The sequence below is a fragment of the Hippopotamus amphibius genome, chromosome X (genome assembly GCF_030028045.1).
Source record: "Hippopotamus amphibius kiboko isolate mHipAmp2 chromosome X, mHipAmp2.hap2, whole genome shotgun sequence".
NCBI lineage: Eukaryota > Metazoa > Chordata > Mammalia > Artiodactyla > Hippopotamidae > Hippopotamus > Hippopotamus amphibius.
In genome coordinates, this window is record NC_080203.1 from 95,550,197 (window position 1) to 95,573,672 (window position 23,476).

The window sequence follows — 23,476 nt, forward strand, 5'->3', positions numbered from 1 at the left end:
CCAAATTTTAGATCTTGAACCAATTGTCTAGAGAGGTGCCCTTGTCCCTCAGAGGAAGAACCCTACAACATTGTAGCAAACATATAATACTTACCTTAGTCCCTTCCCAAAGGAACCTATGGCCATTTACTTGGATGACTATAGTTACTGGGGAAAAGGGAATATTTTTAGGACTATTTGACACAGCTTTCTGAGTTGACATTAATACCAAGACATGCAAAGCATCACCACTGCCCTCCTGTTAAGAGTGGGGGCTTACTGGATCCAGGTATTACATTGAGTCCTGGCTTAAATCTGATTCACAGTGGCCCACTGCACATGCAGACCCACCCAGTGGTCATTTCCTCAGTTTCCCAGTGTATAATTAGAATTCATATACTTAGTAGTTGGACCATTTACTACCTCTCTCCTCACCTGTAACATTTGTTAGCTGATAATTTATGTAACAGGATTTGATGGTTACAGAGTAAAGAACTATGGAGATACTGATTTTTATTGAAAAAATAACATACAGATATTAAAATCACAGGATACACATTGTCAAGATGCAAAACATATACTCAAAACCATACACTCGGACAACCACATGGAAAAGGAATAGGGAATATATACACATATGTGAAAATTGGGTCATTTTAAGAGCAGAATGATGTCATATTAAAGACAAAGCTGAATGGGAAAATGGATGGGACGATAGAATTGAGCATGCACAAGATTAAACTATTTTATTGGTAGTTTCTGTAGACTACATTAAAAAAATTAAAAAAATCAATAATCCTACCACTCAAATGATAATCTTGATAATCTGCTTAATAATTTGGTGTATTTCCTTCCGAGATTTTGTTCTGTGTGTCTACCTATACACACACATCTAAAACAGATACAAATATAAAACAAATATATTTGTATACATATATATGTGCACATAATTTTATTCAGCATAAAACTATTTTTCTGCCATCCTGAATCACTGATATAATGGTGCATTATTCATCCTTGATGTATTTTTACAATGTAAATTGTGGTACATTGTTTTATGTTTTTTCACTTAGCCAATTACCATAAACATTTCCCCAAGTCCTCAAATATAGGAAAAATTTTAATTAGTGTATACTATTCTATCTTATTGATATTTCAATTTTTAATCAATTGGCTATTGGATATTCAATTTTATTTTTTTTTCTATTTTAAATAATATTGTGTTAAGGGAGATCACCTGAAAATTTAAAATCTTTTATTGACTAATAAAATGAGGCATAAAATGTAACCATAAAGTTATTACCCTTAAATATTAAGTTGTAAGCACTGTTCCTAAGAGATGTGTGTCAAAGCTTACTACATGCCTTTTCTGTAAGGGGTTTGCATTTTTGCACTGAAAGTATTGATGAATATATGTAAGATCTCCTGTTTGAGCTCCTTTGTTTCAGGGATCATGACTCATCCTCCTTCACAACACTTAAGGAAGCGATTTTTCTGTTTAAGAAGTAAACTGGGAGTTTGCCCTAGCTAGGATTAATAATTTTATGCTTTATATTTTTCTTTCAAAAATGTCATACTCTACTCCACAGTGAACATATCTTAATGATTGAGTGCTTGTTTGCAACCTCTGCACCTCTCCCACAAAATGTGTGGTATAGAACACGGAATGTATTTCTCTCATAATTTCTAATGCAGTTTTCTAAACTCATTAAATTCTTAGTTTTTCCTCAGCATAAATACTCTGATAAGCAAGGACATTCTTTCTAAAGTCTTTTCCACATCAATATACTCACGGTTTTGCCACTTGGAATTCTCTGATATACAATTCTCCACTTGTATAAGAATTTTGGGTGAAAAATTGATCACATTTATTATATGCTTCTGGAACTATACATTTGTGCATTTTATTAAGTTAAATGAACATTAAATACTATATGAAGTTTTTGACCTTCTTAATATTTATAAGGTTACTTCCCTGAATGAATTGATATATAATAAAAAAGAGCTATAACTAGTGAAATTATCTCACTCTAAAGTATATTAATAGGTTTTATCTCCTGAATGACTTTTCTGATGTTTAATGAGAGTTGACTTCCCACTGAAGGCTTTGCCACATTCTCTGCATTCATAAGGTTTCTCTCCTGTATGAGTTCTGTGATGTACAATGAGAGTTGATTTCACACTGAAGGCTTTGCCACATTCACTGCATTCATAGGGCTTTTCTCCTGTATGAATTCTCTGATGTTTAATGAGAGTTGACTTCCTACTGAAAGCTTTCCTACAATCACTACATTCATAGGGTCTCTCTCCTGTATGAATTCTCTGATGTTTAATCAGTGGTGACTTTTCACTGAAGGCTTTGCCACATTCGTTGCATTTATAGGGTTTTTCTCCTGTATGAGTTCTCTGATGTATGATAAGGGTTGACTTCTCACCAAATGCTTTCCCACATCTTCTGCATTCATAAGGTTTCTCTCCTGTATGAGTTCTATGATGGACAGAAAGGTGTGATTTTCCACTGAAAGTCTTCCCACATATGCTGCATTCATAGGGTTTCTCTCCTGTATGAACTCGCTGATGAACAGAAAGGTGTGACTTTCCCCTGAAGCCTTTTCCACATTTACTGCACTCATAAGGTTTCTCTTTTGTATGAGTTCTCTGGTGTTTAATAGGTGTGGGTGTCACATCAAAGGCTTTCCCATGTTTATTGCACTCAGGTTTCTCACCTGTATGAGTCCTTTGATGTATAAGGCTGGACTTACCACATTTGATAGCTTCATAAAATGCTAGTCTAATGTGTGTTTTTTCATGTCTAATAAGGTGATATGAACTCATAAAAGCTTTTGCACATTCACCACATACAAATGGTTTCTCTCCTGTATGAGTTCGCTGATGTTTAATCAGAGTTGACTTCTGGATAAATGTCTTCCCACATTCACTGCATTCATACGGCTTCTCCCCTGTATGAGTTCTCTGGTGTGCAATGAGGGTTGACTTCTGGCTGAAGGTTTTTGCACATTCATAGCATTCATAAGGTTTCTCTCCGGTGTGAGTTCTCTGGTGTACAACAAGGTTTGCTCTCTGGATAAACACTTTTCCACATTCAGAACATTTATAGAGTTTCTCCCCAGTTTGAATTCTTGGACTTTTATTAAGGGCTTGCTTATGGTGGACCGCTTTCCCATGTTCATTAAGCTCACAGAATTTCTCTCCAGGTTGAGCTTTATCAAGATAAGAATGGAAGCATAATTTCCAATATGCCTTACGTTCATCATCTTTCTTTCTTACACAGTTTCTACTTTGACTAAGAAAATTTAAATTATGTTTTGAACTCTTTCCCCATGAATCATATTTAGGGAGTCTCTGTCTTACAGGAACAAAGTCTGTGCTTGGATAAATGATTTTTCTGTATGTTCTGAATTCTTGGCCACTTCCATCCTTCAGTGTTTCCTTATCTATGGATGCAGCCTGCCACAGAGGTTTGTCTTGGCTTTCTTTGTGGTTATCTATTGGGTCATCAAGTTGCCAGAATTCTAGGGAAAAAATGCAGTGAATCATCAAACTTGTAAATATTTCTATTATAATGTTATGGCATAAAATTAATTCATAAATTCCCTGCTGTGGACTCCTGTTAATGGACCTGAGCTGATGTGGATGAACCCTCCCTATGCTCCACTACCACCATCTCCCTCAACTGTAAATACAAAGAAATGCTGGCCCATATTTAACAAAAATAATTGAATACCCAGTCATGCTCAAAACCAAGGAAAGAAATTTTTTAGGTTTCAAAAGTGAAGTGGGAATTTAAAGTGATGGGGTGAACAGAAACTGAAGCTTGAGGATTTGCAGGGGAGTCCAGACCACAGGGCACAAATGTTCAGGAAACTGGAATATAATTTGCACTTAAAGTAGGAGCCACAAAGGAAATCCATGCTTGTTAAACAGGAACTAGAAAGACTCCCCATTGGTCAAGGAAATTGGAAAGAAGGCTATTACATATAAGAAATCAAAAGCCTGATATGATACTGTATATAAAAATCCCTAAAGACTCCACACAAAAACTACTAGAACTGATAAAACAAATTCAGCATGGTAGCAGGATACAAGATTAACACACAGAAATCGGTTACATTTCTTTACACTAACAATGAAATATCAGAAAGGGAAAGTAAAAAAATCCCTTTTAAAATCACATCAAAAAAATAAAATACTTAGGAATAAACTTGACCAAAGAGGTGAAAGACATATGCTGAGAGCTATAAAACACTGATAAAGGAAACTGAAGAGGATTTGAAGAAAAAATACCCCATAGTCTTGGATTGGAAGAATTAATAGTGTTAAAATGGTCATACTACCCAAAGCAATCTACAGATTTAATGTGATCCCTATCAAATTACACATGACATTTTTCACAGAACTAGAACAAATAACCCTAAAATTTATATGGAACCATAAAAGACCCAGAATTGCCAAAGCAATCCTGAGGAAAAAGAACAAAGCAGGAGACATAACCCTCCGAGATTTCAGACAATACTACAAAGCCACAGTAACCAAAACAGTGTGGTATTGGCACAAAAGCAGATATATGGATCAATGGAACAGAATAGAGAGCCCAGAAATAAACCCACACACCTATAGTCAATTAATTTTTGACAAAAGAGACAAGAATATACAATGGAGAAAGGACAATCTCTTCAGCAAGGTGTTTTGGGAAAGTTGGACAGCTGCATGTAAATCAATGAAGTTAGAACACACCCTTAGACCATGCACAAAAATAAATTCAAAATGGCTTAAAGACTTAAATGTAGGACATGACACCATGAAACTCCTAGAAGAGAACCTAGGCAAAATAGTCTCTGACATAAATCCTACCAATATTTTCTTAGGTCAGTTGACCAAGGCAATAGAAATAAAAGTATATATAAACAAGTGGGACCTAATCAAACTTATAAGCGTTTGCACAGCAAAGGAATCCACAAACAAAATGAAAAAAAAACTTAGGAATGTGAGAAAATATTTGCAAATGATGTGACCAACAAGGGCTTAATTTCCAAAATATAGAAACAGCTCATACAACTCAATAACACAAAAACAAACAACCTAATCAAAAAAATGGCAGAAGACCGAAATAGACATTTCTCCAAAGAAGACATACAGATGGCCAATAGGCACATGAAAAGATGCTCAACATTGTTAATTATTAGACAAATGCAAATCAAAACTACAATGAGGTACCACCTCACACCAGTCAGAATGGCCATCATTAAAAAGTCTACAAATAACAAATGCTGTGGAGGGTGTGAAGAAAAGGAAACCCTCCTATATTGTTGGTGGGAATGTAAACTGGTGCAGCCACTATGGAAAACAGTATGGTGGTTCCTTTAAAAACTAAAAATAGAGTTGCCATATGATCCAGCAATCCCACTCCTGGGCATATATCCAGACAAAACTATAAGTCGAAAAGAAACATGCACTCCTATGTTCACAGCAGCACCATTTATAATAGCTAAGATATGGAAGCAACCTAAATGTCCAGACACATAAATGGATAAAGAAGATGTGGCATAGATACACACACACACACACACACACACACACACACACACACACACACACACACACACACACACTGGAATATTACTCAGCCATAAAAAGAATGAAATAATGCCATTTGAAGCAACATGGATGGACCTAGAGATTATCATACTAAGGGAAGTTAGAGAAAGACAAATACCGTATGATATCACTTATATGTGGAATCTAAAATATGACACAAATTAACTTATCTATGAAACAGAAACAGACTCACAGACATAGAGAACAGACTTCTGGTCTGTTCCAAGGTCTCTGTGCCAAGGTGGAAGGGGCATGGGGGAGGGATGGATTGGGAGTTTGGGATTAGCAGATGCAAACTATTATCTATAGAATGGATAAACAACAAGGTCCTACTGTATAGCACAGGGAACTATATTCAATATCCTGTGATAAACCATAATGGATAACAATATGAAAAAGAATATATGTATAACTGAGTTACTTTGCTATACAGCAGAAATTAAACACAACATTGTAAATCAACTATACTTTAATAAAATTAAAAAAAAATCAAAAGCCTAGTTCTGTAACTCAATCCAAATGATTATAAGCATAGTACAGAGCCCATAAGCTGAAAAATTAAACTAAAAATTGGTCCTGTATTAGTAGGTTCCTAGCAGTGGCAAGCTTTCCAAAAGAGTCTTATGTTTTTATAGCTTAGGGCTCACAGGATGTCTATGGAATACCAATTATCACTGAAGAGTTCACAGTAAAAAATTAACTTCACAAGGAAAAGACCCATCATGAAATTGAATCAGCAGATACATTTAAAGATACTCCCATTCCTAGAACTGTAGCTAGTAGAACCATGTGGACTTCAAAATAAATATATTTCAACTATTCAGAGAAATAAGGTAAGAACTAGACCATGGGGGGAAAACTAGGAAAATTATATACAGGCATTATTTTTAAAACTCTAAATAAAGAGGTTGAACAGTAGATAATTCTATCTACTACTTCTATCTAGTCACAGATAAAGACAGATTTAACAAATTAGATGACAGATCTTGAGAAATCACCCAGAATGTAGCATGAAGAGCTAACAAGGGAAATATGGTAAGAGAAATAGAGAAATGATAAGTTCCAAAATAGGTTTAATAGCAAATCCAAATGGAAGACTAGAGAAAAAGAGAGAGGGGCAATATGCCAAGAAATGGGTTAAGAGAGCAACCCTGAGACTGCTAAACTTAGAAAGGTCTGCTTGCAAGGTTGGCTGCCATCTGGGACTTTGGGGTTCAGCAATGTCCCCACCGTTCCCTAACTGATAAGGCTGCTTGTACAGACAATGTGATTTAAGCAGAACCTTTCCTTTATTTCTGGGAGTCTGGAGTTTTGGTATGTGCTAGGCAGTCTGTGTCTGTGAGAACGCTGAGTCTCTAATGGGCTTCCCTGGGCAGAGACATCACACACACATTGCTGCACTTTCACTGCTGGGAGAAGTGTGCCCTGTGTGACCCTAGATGAGAGGGAGAGAGCATATGGAACCCTGTGCATGGAGTCCTCCAGATTCCGCAAATGTCTTTTTCCCTTATGCTTTAGCTGTATATCCTTACTACATGGCTATAATAAATCTTAGCTGCAAATACGACTAGATGCCAAGTCCTGGGAGTCCCTGTTGAGAATCTCTGAATGTGGTAGTGGTCTTGGGGGACCCCAATGTAGGCAATATTTGAAGAGACAATGACTGGCAATTTTCTGGTATGGAAGAAAGACATATATCCTACACTGAGTGTGGTAAATAAAAGCAAATCTGCACCTAGACACAGTTCTGTGTAACTGTAAGACTTTAAGAAAGTAAGTATTGAAAGCTACCATGGAGAAATTTTTAAAATCACCTATAAAGAAACAATTAGATCAACAATAGATTTCATCAGGTAAAAAAGAAGCCAAAAGATTAAATATTTTCAAAGTCCTGAGAGAAGCTGTCACCTTAGAACTCTATCCCCAGATAAATTATTGCAATGAAAGATGACAAAATAAAGATGTTTTTGGACAAGAAAATACAGAGAATTTGCCACATACAAAGCCTGCTAAGAATAATGCTTGGTACCTGAATTATTCAGGAGGAAAATGACCAAAGGGGAAAAAGGAGGGGGTTGGGGGGCAGGGTAGAGAAAATCTAGCAAAGGCAGGAAAAAAGAGGTAAAGGAAAAGCAGGATATCTAGAAAATACAATAAAATAAGAAATACAAATATAGTAATAGCACAATAAATAAATATTAACCCCATGAATTACAGGCCAACCATATTAAACTGTACTTTTAAACATCAGCTATATGTTTTCAAAAGACAATTAGAGCAAAAGAGAGAAATAATGAAAATAAAATCATAGACATATACCTGGCACTTAATAACCAAAGGAAAATTGGTAAAACAATGCTTATGTTATACAAAACAGAATGACCTGGATGCCAAAAGCAAATAAGGACAGAATATGAGAATATTACAAAGCAATTTCACTTACACAGATGGAAAACTCTTAAATATTCAAGGCAAATTGATTCATTTTATGACAGAAGAACAGTTATACATCTAGTAATGTTGAAAATGTATATACCCTGCTATGTATTCCATTTATAGTTGTACCACAGAGAAGTTCTGCAAATATGTACGTGTACAAGAATGGCAACTAGGTATTAGAAACAACCAAATACCCAGCAGTAGAGGCTTGGATCAATGGACTGCGATATTCAGATGTTGGAATGCTATACAGGAGTTAAAATGAACGATCTAAATCTAACCTATCAGCATAGCTAAACTCAAAGGGTAACACTGAATAGAGAAAGAAAGTTGTAGAAAGACCCCTATGGTTCTAGAGCACTGATCTGGTAAATTTACAAAAAGAATGCTATATTGATTACAGATGCAAATTTATGTAGTAAATGTATAAAAACATGGGTTAGAAAGATACGCACCGAATTCACGATATTGTTTGCCTGGGGAGGGAATGAAGGGAGCAGGACTCAGGAGAGGAAAAGGGAGCCTTCACCTTTATTTATAAACCTCTATTTCTTTTATAAATAAAAAACCACCACCACCAAATGACAAAATCTTAGCATTTGCTAATTCTGGGAGGTAACTATAAGGGTATTTGTTATGACTATGATTTTCTATACTTTTCTGCAGTTTTAAGAGAAATGCCTTAAGGCAGGGCTTCTGGAACAGTGGAGTGAGGACCTTAGTAAATCCTCTTCCCCATAAAAGCAATGAAAATACTGGCAAAATTATCAAAATCTATCATTTCAGGACTTTGGAAATTAACCAAAGGCACACAACAGATTAAAAAGCATTTATTCAAGAAGAACCAGTGAACCTCACTAAGAACAGCCAAGGCTGTGATTTTCCACTTGGTGCTACTTCCCCCCACCCCCACCTCCACCCCAAACCCCTGGATCCTCAACTCTGTGGTCCAGAAGCAGTGAAAACTGGCATCATCACAGCAACTGAAGGGAGCTCCACCAAAAGCCCCATCTCCAGAGTGCTGTCACTTCTTGACCTAACTTGAAGCTCAGCTCCAAGAAAGAAGGGACAGTATATGGTAACTCCAATTCCCATGAAGAAATAAAGAGCACCAGTAAAGATAATGTGCAGCAAAGTGTTAACACAGCAGGCCTGGCTCCTGGCTGAAGTTTGGGAATGCAGATTGTGGAATGTTCCCTACGTTGATAAGATGATTTTTGCCTGCCTGGTGCACTGAACACCTGATTTTCTTCTGGGTGACTAGACCACTGTAGGTGCCTATTTTTAGTGGGTCAGTTTGGAATCTCCCACAGACAAAGTGAAAAGGGCTTTCTAAAAAGCCTTATTTGCCACTTGGACTTGAATTGCAGCTGTCTAGCCCTGTAACACCTTGGCTTTGCACAAGAAAGGAGCAACTATCCCTGTGGGGATTTGTTTCCTACCAAGTGCCAGAAATACTGGTGAAAATGAACCCCTATTAGGACACATGAAGAAATGCCAGAAAGCATTGAAATAAAGGGTGGAAAATCTTATAAGCTTACATATAGAAAAAAAATGATGCCAAGTATCAATAATCAGAATAGCTTCAGAGTTCTCAAAAGGAAAATTACAATCAGAAGACAATGGAACAATGCCTTCAAAAGTCTAAGGGAAAAGGAACAAAACTGGGTCATTTATAGAGGCGTGTTTGGACCCAGAGACTGTCATACAGAGTGAAGTCAGTCAGAAAGAGAAAAACAAATATCGTATAGTAACGCATATATGTGGAATCTAGAAAAAATGGTACAGATGAATCGGTTTGCAAGGTAGAAACAGAGACACAGATGTAGAGAACAAACGTATGGACACCAAGGGGGGAAAGCGGGGGTGGGGGTGGGGGATAAGAAGAGAAAAAAAAAGAAAAAAAGTCTAAGGGAAAGAAATGTCCATTCTAGAACCCTACCCCAAGCTCAACTCTCCATTTTGGATGAGGATTCAACAAACACTTTCAGATATTCAAAAATCTCAAAAACGTTACCTCTCATGGACCTACATTCTTTCTTAGGAAAGTACTGGAAGAATGTGCACCAGTGAAATGTGGAAGAAGGCATGGAATAAAGCAAATGAGGAATCCAACGATGCAAAAAGTGGAGGGAATTTCCAGAATAATGGTGAAGAGAGATGTCAGGATGGTGGCTGCGCAAACAGGAATGAGGATAATCCACCCAGAAGGGAGTGGTCAGAGGGCTCCAGACAAACTCAGGGGTGTGACATTGATGGGACACTTGATAGCTCTGGAAGCATTCAGAATCACTCTAGACAACTGGTCATGGTGTTCAAAGTTAAACTGGTAATAAGTACATAGAGAAAGAAGCAATTGAAAGAAACAATTATTAACCAAAGGAAACTAAAAGTTATGCAGAAAAGGTAAATTAATCATAGATGACTACATGGCTAAGCTGGCTACAGAATTTATATAGTCACCATACTGTAAACAGTAGTACTGATGTAAACTAGATTTATGGTATAATCATACTGGGAACATGGGAGAACAAGTTTTTGTGTTCCAAAGGAGACATACAGATGGCCAACAGGCGCATGAAAAGATGCTCAACATTACTAATCATCAGGAAAATGCAAATCAAAATCACAATGAGATATCACCTCACACCTGTCAGGATGGCTACCATCAAAAAGAACACAAATAACAAATGTTGGCAGGGATGTGGAGAAAAGGGGACCCTTGTACATTGCTGGTGGGGATGCAAAGTGGTACAGCCACTATGGAAAATGCTATGGAGGTTCCTCAAAAAGTTAAAAATAGAAACTACCATATGACCCAGTAATTCCACTCCTGGGTATACATCTGAAGAAAATGAAAACACTAATTTGAAAAGATACATACATGTCAATGTTCATAGCAGCATTATTTATAATAGCCAAGACATGGAAGCAACTTAAGCGTGTATCAACAGATGAATGGATAAGGAAGATACACACCCACACAGACAGACAGACAGACAGACACACACACACACACACACACACACACACACACACACATAATGGAACATTACTTAGCCATACAAAGGAATGAAATTTTGCCATCTGTAAGAACATGGATGGACCTGGAAGGTATTATGCTTAGTGAAATAAGTCAGACAGAGAAAGACAAATACTGTATGTTTTTGCTTACATGTGGAATCTAAAAAATAAATTAATATAACAAAACAGAAACAGACTCATAGATACTGAGAACAATTTAGTTGTTACCAGTCAGGACAGGGAAGAGGGGGAGCAAGATAGGAGAAGGGGATCCAGAGATAAAAACTACTAGGTATAAAATAAATAAAATTTAAGTATGTAATGTACACACAGGGAATTAGTCAATACTTAATAATAATTTTAAACAGAGTATAATCTATAAAAATATCAAATCACTATGTTGTACACCTGAAACTAATATAATACTGTAAATCAACTATACTTCAACACAAAAGAAAAAAATTAATATTCGAAAAAGAAGTCTTTGTGTGTGTGTGTGTGTGTGTGTGTGTGTATGTGTGTGAATGGCAAAAACAATGAAGTGAACTAAATCTTCATCTTCCATAGCATAAAATTTTAAATAATTTTTATAAGGTATATGTAAATTATAAAGAATTGAGATACCAAAATGTATCTGCATATACGCCACTCATTAAAAAACAAATTATTTCTGCCTTTGAAGTTCTTCATATGCCCATTTCATTCTCCTCAGATAATCACCATCCTGAATTTTTATGTTTGCCATGCCCTGACTGCTTCTCAGCCTTTTGGCTAAGACCAAGTACAGGAGCATGCCCTTGACACTCATTATAGTTTTATCACATTAATTTTATTCTTTAAATCTTGGGCATGATTTAATGTGATAAAAATTAACTTTTTTAATCAAAAGAGACTACTGCCTTAGGTCACTAAATTTGAAACCTCAGATGAAATATAATTATCTAAAAAAAATGACCAGAATTGACAGAAGATACAGAAAATATGAATAAATCAGTAATTACTTTTAAAAAGTATAAAATTCACTAGGTAATCAAAAGTCTTCCCATAAAAAAGGGTTTTTTTTTTCCAGATGTTGCTGTAGATCATTGCTATAAAACTCTTAAGAACAGGTTTACTTCAGTCAATGCAGTTTCAGAAACTAGGAAAAAAAAAAAAAAGGAAAAGCACCCAGTCTCTTTTATACAGCTAGGATAACCTTGGATAGCAGAATAAGAGTAGAGTACAAGAAAATCTAAGATCTGTCTCACTTCTGAACATTGATGGAAAACTGAAATTAAATATGAGTAAACTGAATTCAATTAATTTAAAAAATGTTTTACAACTAAGTAGAATTTAGTGCAGGAATGCAAGGACAGTTCAACATGAGAAAATTATTAATATGATCCACCACTTTAATAGATTAAAGGACAAAAAATTATCTTCCCAACAGATGCAGAAAATAAGCATTTGAGAAAATACAACACATTCATGATTTTCTTCTAAAAAAGTCTTAGTCAACTAGGGATAGAAAAGGAGCTTTTGATGAAAGGTATCTTTCAAAAAACCACAGCAAATATACTTAAGGGTGAAAAGTTTTAGAAGTTACGTTCTCTCTCTGTGCCTCAGTTTCTCATCTTTAAAATGAGGATAACGACCAGTCTCCTTTACAGGGTCAGTTGGAGGATTAAACTCTGTAATGTGTACAAAGCACATGGAACACTGCATTTGTGGCACACAGCAAGCGGTCACACATTGACTATCATTACATTTCTAGCACTGTCCTCATCATTGTCCTCATTATTTCCATTAGAATCAGAAACAAACAAGGAATTCATTATCACTGCACCTATTAAACACTGTATTACAGGCCCTGACTAATAGAATGGGAGAAGGAAAAGAAAATGTATAATTGGACAGGAAAATACAAAATCGTTTTCATGAAGATAATTGTTTATATAGAAGACCCAAGAGAACCTAAAAACTATTAGTATTAATAAAAGCATTCAGAGAGGTTTCTGTATACAAGGTGAATAAATAAATACCACTGCACTGTCATACATTATTATTAACCACTTAGGAACCATAATAGGAAAAAAGATCCCAATCACAATTGCAATAATAGCTAAGAGGTATCTGGGAATAAATTTAAGAAAACATATGCAAGCACTTCCCGAAAACAAGTTCAAAACATTACTAAAATGGCAGAAAAGACAGGCTGAGTAAGAGTTCACTGATGGTAAAATTCAATAAAGATACCAAACCCAACCTACTTTCAACTTGTCTCCAAACACAGTGCAACTGCAATTGAAATCCCTCCTAGTTTTCCATGAAATTTGGCAAACTAATCCTAAGATTTCTATTTGAAGACCAAAGAGTTCAAAGAGGTAAGGAGAATTATCCTATCAGCTATTTACAACATCAATAACGGTAAGAACGGTGTAACAGTTGACATTTATATAGCATTCACTCAGTGTCAGGCACTTTTAAGTGCTTTACATACTTTAACTCACTAGAATAAAGTTATAAAAACATGTGAATGGCAAAGGGACAGATAGACCAATGGAACAAAATAGCCTAGGAACAGACCCACATGGATATTGAACTTGACCTCTAGCTGAAGGGGCATCACACCCCACTGTTGAAAGCATTCAGTATGCGACATGATACAAGTGGATGTCCATGTGGGGAAAAAAGGTAATGTAATAGTTCCCTTCCTCACGAGTTATGTAAAAGTAAATTCTGGGCAGATTTAAAGAAAGTAAAACAAAATCTGAAAATTTTAGAAGAAAATTATTTGACAACATCTTTATGAGCTGTCAGAAAAAATTTACATAAAATTATACAAAAAGCACAAAGTAAAAAATTGATCAATCTAATTACATTACAATTAAAACTTCTATTAAAAACACACCAGCAATAACCAAGATGAAGAAAAGATACTGACTACACACAAAATTGGAATCTAGACTAGGTGAAGAATCTATATAAATCAAAAAAGACAAACACCCCAACCAAAACACAAATAGCCACAGAAGAGGAAATCCAAGCAGTCAATACGAAATATGAAATGATAAATACCTTTACTCATAATCAGGAAAATGAAAATTATAACAAGATACCAGTTCATACTTACCAGATTACCAAAATGTAAAGAGTGTGCCCATACTACAATTCTATATATAGAGAGAACAGAGCCATCACTGCAGAAAGTTCTATTGGGCAGCACTGGTCTGAATCATGCATTGTCTGTATCATCAGTTTGGCTGCATAAGGTTACAGAGCTTTGCATTGTTACATTGATGCTTCTTGTTCAAAAGCTAAAGTTTCAGAAATTTCAGAAGCTACATCTGCCCACCCAGCTGCAATCCATGCTCTTAGGCAATTCATTTAACATGGCATTTATTAAAACCCATGTAACAGCATGGTGACTACAGTTAATAATACTGTATTGCATATTTGAAAGTTGCTAAGAGAGTGAATCTTAAAAGTTCTTATCACATGGATAAAGAAGTATGTATGTTGTATATACATACAATGGAATACTACTCAGCCATTAAAAAGAATGAAATAACGCCATTTGCAGCAACATGGATGGACCCAGAGATTATCATACTAAGTGAAGTAAGTTCAGAGATAGAAAGACAAATACCATATGATATCACTTACATGTGGAATCTAAGATATGACACAAATGAACATATCTATAAAACAGAAACAGACTGACACACATAGAGAACAGACCTGTGGTTGCCAAGGGGGAAGGAGGGTGAGGGAGGGATGGAGTGGGAGTTTGGGATTAGCAGATGCAAACTATTATATATAGAATGGATGAACAAAAAAGTCCTACTGTATAGCATAGGGAACTATGTTCAATATCCTGTGATAAACCATAATGGAAAGGAATATAAAAGAGAATATATACATATCTATGTATAACTGAATTACTTTGTTGTACAGCAGAAATTAACACAACATTGTAAATCAATTATACTTCAATTTAAAAAATCTATGATGAAATTGTTTTATAAACAATTAAAACAAAGTTATCAAAAGAAAATAAAAACAATTTAAAAAAACCCACTCTTTTTGTTTCAAAGGCTGGTAATAAAATACTACCAAGTGCTTCCCCAGTCCAGAGTCCTTTGAAGAACTTAAAATGAGTAGGCCAAAACCACTTAATGTCCCTCAGCAGTAACAGACACCTAAAACTATAAGTATTAAGGTTGAAGAAGCTGAGGAAGAAACTTTCTTCAGAGAGAGCTGTTGGAAAGTTGTGGCATTTTCTCTCTCCAACAATAGGGGCAGGAGGAGTACATTCGCCTCAGCCCTAATCTAGTAAGAAAAACTTCAAGGAGACAACTTGCTTGACATATGTCCACTAGAGTTTGGGGGATGCAGGGGACTTGGCACCTGATTTGTGCCTAAAAAACTCTACAGGTGACAGGCAGGCTGAGGCAGTCTGTGGCTGCAGAAAAGAGGTTGTGTAGGGGGAAGGGGTGGAGATCAAGGTGCAGATCCCACCACACACACACACACACACACACACATACTCCACAAGCCAGATGTGGACCCTCTAGATAGGAACAGGGTTGGGTTACTGTGGAGAGAGGGCTTTCTGCTAGCATCAAGGTGACCTGAGCAAAAAGAGATGGAGGTATATGATGGTGTTGCAGGGTGAGGGCAGGGAGGAGATATAGTAAATAACTTGTTGGAAAGAGGCACGGCCTATGTTGAGGAAACTGCAGTCATTGTTCCTAGCTGGGGTGCCTCCAAGGAAACCAATAAATGTGCCAGATCTTTGGAATCTGCCACATGCAGAGGGCATTGATATCAGATTACATCTTTATCAGTTAGGGCAAACTATTTTTGTCCTTTGTATCTCCTTCCTTCCTCACTTGTTTCACCCAAGGAGCCAGAGATGGCCTAGTTGTTGAGTAGGGGAGTGAGGTGGAGTAAAGAAAGAAAAGCAGAGCATGCTTCCTTTGCCACTAAAAACTTCCAGCCTGAAGCACTGAGGCATTAGCTGGGGGAGAGATTTCCCTGTAAATTAAGTTCATAGTTTTTATTTCTACATGTGATTAGACTTTTTTAAAAACTAAAATGAGACTACTACACACCCTGAGAAATTAAACGGATAATAAGGAAATATTGTGAACAAATTTATGCCAATAAATTTGACAACTTTAGGTGAAATTGAGAGACAAGTTACCAAAGTTTGTTCGTGAAGAAATAATCTGAATAATCCAATATCTATGAAAGAAATTGGCATTGTAACTTAATGCCCTCCTACAAAGAAAACTGCAGGCCCAGATGACTTCACTGGGGAATTCTATCAAACGTTTAAGGAATAAATAACACCAATTCCATACAAATTCTTCCAAAGAACTAAAGAGGGGAGGGGATACTTCCCAGCTTATTCTATGACTTTGCTATCTTGATTGTGGTGATGGATTCTTGGGTGTGTGCATGTCAAAACTTATCAAATTATGCACTTTAAATACATGCAGTTTTTTTTATGTCAATTATACCACAATACAGAGGCTAAAACAGCTAAATCAGTACTTAGAGGCAGTCATAGCATTCACAATGCTTATTATTAGAAAGGGAAGCTATCAAATCAATGATCTAAGCTTCTACCCTATGAAATTAGGAAAACAGAAAATTAAATTCAATTTTAGAAGAAGAACAGAAATAATAAAGATAAAAGCAAGAACGAATGAAATCAAGGTTTCCATTTCTAGCCACAATGGAGTATGTCTACTATAGCCCCTCTCTCCTACTGATTATTGCAATTAAAAACTCTGGACAAAAGATGTAAAGCAGCTACTTAGGACTGACAAGTTAAAAAAAAAAGCAGGCAGACTCTGAAGGTGAGTCAAAAAGTGGAGAAGCAGCCTGTACACCAGTGAGTTTCATTTTTGTCCCCGCTCCTTTTTCACAAGACTCTGTCCCAATGGGATACCAACCTTCTGAAGTCCTGAGCTCATCCAAGAGCTGTGTGTACAAGGGAAAGCAAAGCCTCATACCAAAGCTTTAAGAACTGAACTAAACTAAGATTTCAACCACAGCTCAAGTCTGAGACAAACAACTGAGTGACAAATGAATGGAGACACATGTGAAGCAGGACAGCAAAGGCTCTAAAAACTGCACAAAGACTTAAACCACCACTCAAGTCTAAAGAGTCAAATTAACTCCCAAATGGTGCATACACAACACAGATGCAAATGAGCACAGCAAAGGCTTTGAACACCAAACGAACTGGAATCAACACCCACAGAAGGCAAGATAAAACTAGTGGTCTGAATCTAACTAGGTTTATTACATGATAAACCTACCAGATTAAAAGCAACAAAACAATCACCACTATCTAGGATAGAATCGGAAATCACTCAACATAACAAACAGCTAGCAGAATGTGACCAATTCTCAAGGGAAAAGATAATCAACAGATGCCAGATGCTGAAAATACCAAAGACATTTTAAGCAGCTGTTGAAACTAAGCTCTATGAGGCAAACACACCTGAAATGAATGGATAAACAGAAGTTTTCACTGGAGATACAGAAACCGTAAAAAAAAATAATTGAAATTTTAGAACTAAAAAAGAGGATATCTGAAATTAAAACAAACAAACAAACAAACAAAAACAACACATGGGGTGAACTGAGCAGCAGAATGCAGATGACAGAGGCAGGAGTCAATGAATTTGGAGTTCAACTGACAGAAATGATCCAACCTGCCAACATGAGGAGTAGAGACAGAAAGACTGGGAAAAATAAAAGAAAGAAATATAGCATCAGTTATTCCTGGGACACTGTCAAAATGTCCAACATTCACATCATTGGAGTCCTCAAAGGAAAAGAGACTAGTGCAGAAAAAAAGGTTTGAAGAAATACAGGCCAAAAAACTTTCCAAATTTGGAGAAAGACATAAATCGACAGATTCAAGAAGCTCAGTACACCAGAAACAAGATAAATTCAAAGAAACATCAAGATAATCAAATATCTGCAATGCAAAGTTAAAGAAAACATCTTGAATATAGCTAGGAAAAAAAAAGCACACTGCATATGAGGAAACAATGATTCAAAAGACTGTGAGGTTCTCATCAGAAACAATGGAGGCCAGAAGATAATGGAACATCTTAAAAATACTACAGGAAATGTCAACCCAGAATTTTACACTGAAGTAAAAATATTCTTCAAGACTGAAGACAAAATCTAAAAATTCCCAGGAGAAGAAAAACTAAGAGATCTTGTCACCAGCAGACCTGTTCTAAGAGAAATGATACAGGATTTTCTTCAGGGTGAAGGGAAATCACATCAGAGGGAAACACGGATCTTCAGGAATAAGTAAAGACCAACAGAAATGGTGGGATATCTGGGTAAATATATAGACTACTTTTCTCCTTTTGAATTCTTTAAGATATGTATGACAGTTGAAAACAAACACTGAGGGGTTTAAAATATACATGGATATAATACATTTGAAAACTATAACAAAAAGGAGGGAAGGTAAGGGGCCTATGTTGCTATAAACCTTCTATATATGACTTGAAGTGTTAAAATATAACTATAGGTGGTGAAAAGGTTAAGTATGTATATCTTAATCCCTAGAGCAACCACTAAATTAAAAACAAACAAACAAAAAAAACCCCACAGGAGATACTGACAAAAGAGCAAATAGATATGCTTAAAATGAAATATGTAAATTGCAGTTGCATTCCCTATGCAAGACCTATGCATTGAAAACTACCAAATATTACTGAGATACTGAGATAAATTTTTATAGACCTAAATAAATTGAGAGATACACTATCTTTGTGAATTGGAAGACTCGATATCCTTAGTATTTCAACGATCCACAGATTCAATGTAATCCCAAACAAAATCCCTGTAGGCTTTTGTGCAGAAATTGGCAAGCTGATTCTAAAATTTATATGAAAATATCAAGGACCAAAACATTATGAAAAGGAAGAACAAAGTTGGGAGATTCACAGTACCTGATGTGAACACTTAATGTAGGCTACAGTAATTAAGACAGTGTGGTATCGGCAGATAGACGAACGCTTACATGCTCAACTGTTTTGACAAGGGTGCCACGGTAAATCAATGGAGCAGAGACAGTCGTTTCAAAAATGCTGCTTGAACAATTAAATATGCATATGCCAGAAAAAAAGAAAAGAAAATCATTGACCCTTACCTCATATCAGGTAAAACTTTTCATCTAACTATTGGCCATAGGCCTAAATACAAGAGCTAAAATTATAAATCCTCTGAAATAAAACATATGAGAAAATCTTTGTTACCTTGGGTTAGAGAATTGTTATATAGGGCACAAAAAACATGAACCATAATAGAAAAACTTGATAAACTGGACTTTGTCAAAATTAAAAATGTCTTTTTATGGAAAGACACTGGTAAGATAAAAAACAAGCCACAGCATGGGGGTAAAAACTTGGAAAACACATAGCTGATAGAGGGCTTGCATCCAGAATATATAAAGAACTCTCACAACTTAATAATAAAAATGGCAACAGATTACAAGAAACCGTTCACCAAAAATGTATAGATGGCAAATAAGCACATGAAAAGATGCTGAACATCAGTTACTGGAGAAATGCAAATTAATATCATGAGATACTCTTTACACAGCTACTGGAAAGAAAGACTAACAATACTAATAATACCAAGTGCTGGCAAGGTAGTAAAACACCGGAACTCTCATATGCTGCTGGTGGGCATCCAAAATGGTACAGTTACACTGGAAAACAGTGTGGTCTTGTGAAGTTAAATATACACTTACCACATGACCAAGCAATCCCACTCAAGACATTTACCTAAGAACTATGAAAACCTATGTCCATACAAAGACCTGAACATGAATGCTCATACCAGCTTCTTTCCTAATAACCAAAAATTGGAAAAAATTCAAAAGTGCATACACCAGTCTATGGATAAGCAAATGGAATATCATTCAGCTACAAAAAGGAACAAACTGTTGATACATGTCATCCCATGGATGAACCTAAAAAGCATCAAGGTAAATGAAAGAAACAAGATACATAAGGCCACATACTATAAGATTCATTTATATGACATTTTAGAAAAAAACAAAACAACAAGAAGAAACAATATCAGGTGTGGGAGTGGAGGAGAAGTTTGCCTGTAAAAGGGAACAAGGGAATGTTTTAGGGGGAATGAAAATGTCCAATATCTTGACTGTGGTGGGGTTTGAATGACTATATATTTGTCAAACCTATAGAAGTGTACACTTAAGAGAGGTGAACTTCATGGTATGTAAATTATACCTCAATAAACCTCATTTTAAAGAAAAGAATGCATTTACATCAGAATAAATATATCATGACAATACATGGAAAATGCATATGGAAATTAGGTTAAAACATCACCACATACAACTCACTAACATATTGTGCTATTTATGCATTTCCTTTTATTAAAATACCTCTTAAGCATTAAGGACAGAAAAAATACTAACAAATATTTAATTCTAGTTAATGATATGCCTGTGGGAGTATATAGGTGTGAAGTGGACTGATCTCCACAACTTCCTTTGAAATGCATCGCACGCGAAAAATAAGGGAGATTGATGGAAGCAATTGGTACACAAGGAATTGGTACACGAGGAATTGGTACACAAATAGGAGATAATGCAAATACAGTAAAACATTCATTGTAGAATCTAGGTGGTATTATGTGGATGTTCAAACCATAATTCTTTTGCTTGTTTTGTGTGAAAATTTTCATAATAAAATGCTGGGGGAAAAAAAAGCTGATAAAGAACAGCAAAGTAAACTCAAAGAAGTAGAAGTGGAAATAAAAGTAAAAGGAGAAATCAACAAAATGGAAAGCCCACAACAGAGAAAATTAACAAAGGTAAAAGTTCTTTCTGTGAAAAGCTCAACAAACTTAAAATAATAAATATGATAGTGAGGCTACTCTTGATACTTGGATCTTGATAGAAGATTTTTATTATCTCAGAATGACCAGAGAATTTATGAGACCTGTCAGAGATTTCATCCAGGGTCCAGAGGAGAATATAGGCCCTGGAGTAGCTTAAAGAATAGAGGAATGGGGGAAGAGAACCAAGCTGTCCGGTATTGAGGCTGTGTGCTCCTGTTTTCCAACCCACCTGACCTGTACTCCTAGGTGACGGCCTTGCTAAGTCTCCTAGTCCTTTGAACTCCTCTCAGCAGACATTTAAAGCAATGAATCTGGGGACTTCCCTGGTGACACAGTGGTTAAGAATCCGCCTGCCAATGCGGGGGACAGGGGTTCAATCTCTGGTCTGGGAAGATCCCACATGCCGAGGAACAACTAACCCCGTGCACCACAACTACTAAGCCTGCGCTCTAGAGCCTTTGAGCCGCAACTACTGAGCCCACATGCTGCAACTACTGAAGCCCACGTGCCTAGAGCCCGTGCTCTGCAACAAGAGAAGCCACTGCACTGAGAAGCCGGCACACCTCAATGAAGAGTAGCCCCCGCGCGCCACAACTAGAGAAAGCCTGCACACAGCAATGAAGACCCATAAAAAAGCAGCCAAAAATTTAAAAAAAGCAATGAATCTGAACTAGACATGGCTATCAGAACTCTCTGGAGTGTTATTCACAATGCACATAACTAGGCCTACCCCAGAATTTCTGAAACAATTTCTAGAGGGTGGTGCCTACTGGTGAGTATCCCGAGGGTTCCACAGGTCACTATGTGATACACCTCCAGTTGACAACCACTACATTAAAAAAAAATTTTGTATGGCTAATAACAATAAAAACAGTGACAACATATATTTTGTATGGCTAACAACAACAATAAAAACAGTGATAACATATATTGAGAACTTCCTTTATCCCAGGCACCCTTTTTGGTGCTTTACATTCACCGACTCATGAAATTCTGACAATCCTATGTTTTAGCATTAGCCCTGTTCTACAAACAGGCGAAGAGAGGCTAAGCTACCTGTGCAAAGTGACAGCTTGTGAGTGAAGAAGCCAGAATCTGAATTCAGGCTGTGAGCTCCAGAGCTCAAGCTCTTCACCACTGGGCTGTGGAACGATAACAAACCTCCTTCTTCTGCCCCGGTCCAAAACAATCAAAGCAATACTTATCCAGGGCCTCTACCAGCCCCACACCTGGATAAATGAGAATAAGATGCAGGCTGTCGCCTCTAGGGGTTTGTGTTCCAGGCAGAGAAAAAAGCCACAGGCACTTGGCTAGGTTTTAAAAAAGTTACCAAATGGAATGCAAACATAAAAGCTTAGCTATGTTATTTAAACTTATAAATGTAGCCAACAAAGAAACAGGAAAAAAAATTTAACAAGCATTGTGAAGAGCAGGGGAGCAGAAGGCCAAGGTGTAACTGAGGTAAATCCTTATTTTTTTCACAGAGGGGAGAGAAAACTGAGAGCTCCAGAAGTGCAGGTGTGAAGGCATTCTCTGGACCTATGGAGATGCACATCAAAGGAATTAAAAACAGAAACCTTAAAAACAAGCTGCCCTTGGAGGTGTGACTCGGAATGCACCGAGATTACTTTGAATCCCATAATCTTCTGCACACTTAGACTGAACATGTGCATGTGATACTTTTAATATAATGCAGCTTGTAATATAAGGGAACTATGACTCAAAGGGTGGAAGGTGCCTCTGAGTTTGTGCTTCCTCCTTCCAGAATAACACTGAAATAAGAATGAGACTCAATTCCTGGAAACACTGGAAGCAAGATAAAGCATGCCATCAGCAGACCAGAAACCCTGATGAATCTCAGATATGAGACTGACAGAGCAATAAAGAGGAAACTGCAGCCCAAAAAATCCCTGGGAGAAGGTACAGGGAGGTGCGTGCACACGCCAGCACAGGGAGGCTCTGAGAGAGAGGGTGCCAGGCAGGAGTGGGGTCTGGGGAGTCACCTGGGGATCAGCTGGGCCAGCATCTGACTACAGCTGCAGCTGTGAAACTAATCTCTAAACAGCTGTTGAAAAGCAGATTCAGATTCAGTAAATCCGAGGTGGATCCAAGAGTCTGCATTTCTACTTCGAGCCCAGGCCATGCCCAGGCTGCTGGTCCACAGACCGTCGTGAATAGTGACAGTGATCTAGACAGACTTCTTCGGGAGGCGCCGCTGAGTGCCCACTGTGAGTGGGAGAGAAAAAGAGGAAGACCAACGTCTGAAGACTTTCTGGATCCCCATAAGGGACCTTGAGCAAAAACAAAGAAACAACCGAAAAGGAAAGAAGCAGCTCTGTCTAGGACTGAGACGCTGCTCACTGAAGCATGCCACTGTGGGAGTAATATGCCCTCAAGTTTATTTTTTTAATAAACAGAGATAACAAAAAAGACAAAATAGTTGAGTGGGAGGGAAGTATTGATAAGGGGAGGAATCTAAGAACAGGCGGAATTCACTCCGATTTGGAAGAGCCTCGGA

The 23,476-nt window shown here is 36.9% G+C and overlaps 1 protein-coding gene across 4 annotated transcripts in view; it reads right to left on the reverse strand.

Moving 5' to 3' along the window:
- Positions 1-441: 441 nt before the first annotated feature.
- ZNF674 (zinc finger protein 674) overlaps positions 442-23,476 on the reverse strand; it is a 28,738-nt gene continuing 5,703 nt past the window's right edge. For all 4 annotated transcript variants that reach the window (XM_057719230.1, XM_057719229.1, XM_057719228.1 and 1 more), the window contains one exon: positions 442-3,512. In XM_057719230.1, coding sequence (XP_057575213.1) covers positions 2,020-3,512 — 1,493 coding nt within the window. In that variant the 3' untranslated portion in view covers positions 442-2,019. The remainder of the gene's footprint in view (positions 3,513-23,476) is intronic.